Source organism: Dipodomys ordii, unplaced genomic scaffold, assembly GCF_000151885.1.
Source record: "Dipodomys ordii isolate 6190 unplaced genomic scaffold, Dord_2.0 Scaffold159, whole genome shotgun sequence".
NCBI lineage: Eukaryota > Metazoa > Chordata > Mammalia > Rodentia > Heteromyidae > Dipodomys > Dipodomys ordii.
The window spans coordinates 1,004,097-1,009,221 of NW_012267375.1; the positions used below are offsets into that span (position 1 = coordinate 1,004,097).

The window sequence follows — 5,125 nt, forward strand, 5'->3', positions numbered from 1 at the left end:
GGCTCTCTGGGCCCTCCCCAGCTCACTGTGACCCTGGAGACCCTCAGAGCCCTGGGGCCCCGCTGAGCAGCCCTGGCCGCAGGGTGGGCCGGTCGAGCTGTCCGGTGTCTGGGTGTCTGACTGTCTCCTCCTCTCTTCCAGGGACGGCCTGGGGACCTGGGACCCGTCGGGTACCAGGGGATGAAGGTGCGTGTGGGGCCCCCGCCGCGCCTCCCTGGGGCCCAGCAGACCCGGCCCGGTTTGTGCCCGCGGGGGGCAGCGTGTGGGACCCTGCACAGCCACGACCCTTCTTCCCCTTCTGTCTGCTTTTCAGGGAGAAAAGGGAAGCCGCGGGGAGAAGGTGAGCAGGACCTGGCTTCTGGACATTTCCCTCTGGGCACTGAGCTGAGAGAGCGAGAGAGCACAAGAGCCGCGCAGGGAGATGCTCCATGCCAGCTTCCCATGGGGTCCTGGCAGCAGGCCCCTCCCCCTCCCCCACCCCCACCGCACTCCCCTGCCCCCACCCCCTGCCCCGCCCCACCCCCTGCCACCATCTCAGGGGGTCCTGGGTCTGCAGGGCCTGGGGGCAGCGCCTGTCACTCACCGGCCCAGGGTGGGGACTGCAGAGCCCCCCTCCGCTCCTGAGCCCCACACCGGCAGGTTCCCTGGACGTGGGGCAGCTCTGCATTCTCGGGGTCCCTGCCCCCACCTGCTGGGCAGAGTTGAACTAGGCAGGGGCCCTCCTCACTCCCCCTCTGTCTCCACAGGGCTCCAGGGGTCCCAAAGGCTACAAGGTGAGTGGACCTCAGCCGCCACGCCCCATGGCCAGCAGCACTGTCTGACCTTCCTCTGACTCTTTGTTTCTGGCCCCCAGGGCGAGAAGGGCAAGCGTGGCATCGACGGGGTGGACGGCATGAAGGTGAGCCCGGATGGGAGAAGGGGGTGGCGGGCGGGCGCTCGCGAGGGGCGCACAGGTGGGGGGCGGGCGGGCTTGTGTGGGTGACTGGGTGTGCCTCGGCGTCTCCTGCCATGCCCGTGAGTCCCAGGCTGACTGAGGGCTTCCTGGGAGGGGCGTGGAAGGGCAGGGCCCAGAGTCCTGGCTGCTGGCTCCCCGCCCGCGTCAGCCTTGGCTTTCCTCCTCAGGGGGAGACGGGGTACCCAGGCCTGCCCGGCTGCAAGGGCTCACCCGGATTTGACGTAAGTCACTCAGCATGCCAGCCAGGCACACGACTCCTGACGGGCACATCGACGTGACCCGCTGTGACCGCGGTGGCCGTGGGTCTTCCCACCAGGGCATTCAAGGACCCCCTGGCCCTAAGGGTGACGCCGGTTCCTTCGGACTGAAAGGAGAAAAGGTGAGTGGCCCGGGGCCGCTGGGCCGGGCATTGTCATCCTCAGGGGCAGGCAGCCTGCCAGCCGAGCCCAGGGGTAAGTGACGCTGGTGGACGTGTGGACAGTCAGAGTCGCAGCAGGATGGACAGGCCTGGAGCGCTGGTGTGCCCCCAGCGGTACAGCCCCGCCCCCCCGAATCTGTGTGAAATTTGAGGGTAAGCAAGACGCTGGTAGAGGGCAATGGGGTTTGTTTCCGTTTATTTTGTGTGTGCCAGTCCTGGGGCTCGAACCCCGGCCTGGGCTCTGTCCCTGAGCGTCTTTCCCACAAGGCTTTACCACGTGAGCCACAATTCCACTTCTACCTTTTTTTGTGGTTCATTGGAGATAAGAGTCTCACAGGTTTTCCTGCCCAGGTTAGCTTTAAACTGCGCTCCTCAGATCTCAGCCTCCTGAGTAGCGAGGATGCCAGGCGTGAGCCACTGGCGCCCGGCCACAGGACAGCTTTTAAGTCCCACCTAGGGTTGAGTTTCAGTTGCATTTCTCTGAGGATTCTGGTGAAGACAGGAGGTGCAAGGGAGGTGAGGGAGAGTCGGGGGCCCCCGCCCCGTGTTCCAAGGAAGACGCCAGCCACAGGTCACCCCAGCCAGGCTGGAGTGCGGCTGACAGCCGGAGCCCGGTCAGGCGGGGCAGGTGGTTTGGGGACCGGAGTGTGCAAATGGTGGTGTGCAGCCACAAGTGGGTCCCCGGGGTCCTTGGAGACCAGGGGCTTCGTGGGCCTAGCTGTGGGGAGCGGGGCAGGCCTGAGGTTACCCCCAGAGAGCACGCGTGACCGCTCATCCTGCCAGGGGGAAGCCGGAGCAGACGGGGAAGCTGGAAGACCCGGAAACTCGGGGCCACCGGGAGACGAGGTGAGATGGGGCAAGGTGTCCCGGGCTGCTGGGGCTCGGAACCAAAGACCCGACCGGTCACCCCGCCCTTCCTCCCACAGGGCGAACCCGGAGAGCCCGGGCCCCCCGGAGAGAAAGGAGAGGCCGGCGATGAGGTGAGCCCCCGCCAGCCTCCACCTCACTCCCAAGGCAGGGTGCGTGCTGCCATGCACACTAACGCGGGGTCTGCTCCTCCCTTTCCAGGGCAACGCTGGTCCCGACGGCGCCCCGGGAGAGCGGGTGAGTGGTGGGCGGCAGGCTGCCAGGGTCACCCTGACCCCACAGGTCTATTCCTGATGGGCCCCTGGCCCTCAGGCCCACTCCTGACTGGACACCACAGGCCAGCTCCTGACTGGACACCGCAGGCCCACTCCTGACTGGACACAGCAGGCCCACTCCTGACTGGACACCACAGGCCAGCTCCTGAGTGGGCACCGCAGGCCCACTCCTGACTGGACACCACAGGCCAGCTCCTGACTGGACACAGCAGGCCCACTCCTGACTGGACACCACAGGCCAGCTCCGGAGTGGGCACCGCAGGCCCACTCCTGACTGGACACCACAGGCCAGCTCCTGACTGGACACAGCAGGCCCACTCCTGACTGGACACCGCAGGCCAGCTCCTGACTGGACACCACAGGCCCACTCCTGACTGGACACCGCAGGCCAGCTCCTGACTGGACACCGCAGGCCCACTCCTGACTGGACACCGCAGGCCCACTCCTGACTGAACACAGCAGGTCTACTCCTGACTGGACACCACAGGCCCACTCCTGACTGGACACAGCAGGTCCACTCCTGACTGAACACAGCAGGTCCACTCCTGACTGGACACCACAGGCCAGCTCCTGACTGGACACAGCAGTCCTGACTAGACACCACAGGCCAGCTCCTGACTGGACACCACAGGCCAGCTCCTGACTGGACACAGCAGGTCCACTCCTGACTGAACACAGCAGGTCCACTCCTGACTGGACACCACAGGCCAGCTCCTGACTGGACACAGCAGGCCCACTCCTGACTAGACACCACAGGCCAGCTCCTGACTGGACACCACAGGCCAGCTCCTGACTGGACACAGCAGGCCAGCTCCTGACTGGACACCGCAGGCCCACTCCTGACTGGACCCCACAGGCCCACTCCTGACAGTGCCTGGGCCTCACACAGCCAGGTGGTCCGACACCAGCAGGGAAGGCAGACACCAGCCTTTGGAGTGATTGTCACCCTGTGGTTCTGCCCTGGCCTCAAATCCTCAGAGTCAGTGGAGGCTGTGGATTGAGGGAGGCTGGCCTCTGAAATGACGCGGCTTGGAAGGAAGGCCAGCCCGGGCTGCCACTGGGTGGAGGCTGTGAGCGGCCCAGGCTGGGGTAAACCCCAAAGTGGCGTCTGCTTCTTACCTGCCTGTCTCCACACAGGGCGGCCCTGGAGAGAGAGGACCTCGGGGGACCCCGGGCACGCGGGGGCCGCGGGGAGAGCCGGTGAGTACCAGCCTGAGGCTAGACCCTGACCAGCCCTGCGGGGGTCAGGACAGATCAGAGGTCAGATCCCAGGATCATGTAGCCCTGAGGGGGACAGGACAGGTCAGGGGTCAGATCCCAGGGTCATATAGCCCTGCGGGAGTCAGGACAGGTCAGAGGTCAGAACCCAGGTCACACAGCCCTGCGGGGGATAGGACAGGTCAGGGGTCAGATCCCACGTCACACAGCCCTGTGGGGGACAGGACAGGTCAGGGGTCAGATCCCAGGTCACACAGCCCTGCAGGGGACAGGACAGGTCAAGGATTAGATCCCAGGTCACACAGCCCTGCGGGGGTGGACCAGGAGTCAGATCCCAGGTCACACAGCCCTGCAGGGACAGGACAGATCAGGGGTCAGACCCCAGGGTCACACAGCCCTGCAGGGACAGGACAGGTCAGGGGTTAGATCCCACGGTCACACAGAGTTCAGCTCTCTGCTTCCCTCTGCTTGTGGACCATGCAGCCCTGTCTGCACAACCCTGCCCACCCCCACCTGGCAGCCTGCTTCCTGAACCCAGGGATCTGAATGGAAGCAGCCAGGGGTCCTGGGAGGCTCACACCTCCCTTTCCCCTTTCCTGGGAGAAACAACCCCCAAAATGTCACCCACAGGGGTGACGTGTCTGAGGCCACAGCATCTATTCCACCTTTTATCGAGCATCTCTGTTATCAAGCCACGCCCGCAGGCCACCACGAGCACAGGATCTAGATCCAAGGCCACACCCGCAGGCCACCACGAGCACAGGGTCTAAGCTGGTCTGACAGGGCCCCTCACTTCACACTTCAGGCCTCTCTAAATCACAGCCATTCCCGACCACTACATGAACTCTGCAGACAGGCCTCATGTTCTTATTTGGAAGAATTTCTTTGTTTCAGTTTCAAGAGTGAAAATGTCAGATTAAAACTCCAAATGGGGACAGGCCAGAGATGGTTTGACCAAGGCGTCTCACCCTGGGGCCCTGGAGAGCAGAGGTAGTCACACAATGGCCACACCCTGGCAAACACACGGCAAGGCTAGGAGGGGGAAAGGCGGTCAGAAGGAAGGGGTGCGGAGCGGCCAGTGCTGACGGGACTGTGTCCCTGCCCTGTCTTGAGCCACCACACCACTGCAGTCCACGTCTGGCAAGCAGCTCCTGTCCAGCGACTGTTTGCCAGGCCCTCAGCACCGCCGTCTGCCCCACCCAGGAGCAGACGGAGACTCTGAGCCTTCTCCCCAGGGTGAAGCTGGACCCCAAGGTGACCAAGGAAGAGAAGGTCCTGTTGGTGTCCCGGGAGACCCGGTAGGGAGCCCGCTGTCTGGGGTGGGCAGCCTGCTGTCTGGGGTAGGGAGCCCGCTGTCTGGGGTGGGCAGCCTGCTGTCTGGGGTAGGGAGCC

General features: G+C 64.6%; 1 protein-coding gene across 1 annotated transcript in view; it reads left to right on the forward strand.

The window, feature by feature from the left end:
- Positions 1-5,125, forward strand: part of Col6a1 (collagen, type VI, alpha 1) — a 51,961-nt gene that overhangs the window by 29,468 nt on the left and 17,368 nt on the right. The window contains exons 11-21 of the mRNA XM_013032902.1: positions 142-186; positions 314-340; positions 747-773; positions 854-898; positions 1,123-1,176; positions 1,272-1,334; positions 2,157-2,219; positions 2,300-2,353; positions 2,442-2,477; positions 3,653-3,715; positions 4,969-5,031. Of these exons, the coding sequence (XP_012888356.1) occupies positions 142-186; positions 314-340; positions 747-773; positions 854-898; positions 1,123-1,176; positions 1,272-1,334; positions 2,157-2,219; positions 2,300-2,353; positions 2,442-2,477; positions 3,653-3,715; positions 4,969-5,031 (540 nt within the window). The remainder of the gene's footprint in view (positions 1-141; positions 187-313; positions 341-746; positions 774-853; positions 899-1,122; positions 1,177-1,271; positions 1,335-2,156; positions 2,220-2,299; positions 2,354-2,441; positions 2,478-3,652; positions 3,716-4,968; positions 5,032-5,125) is intronic.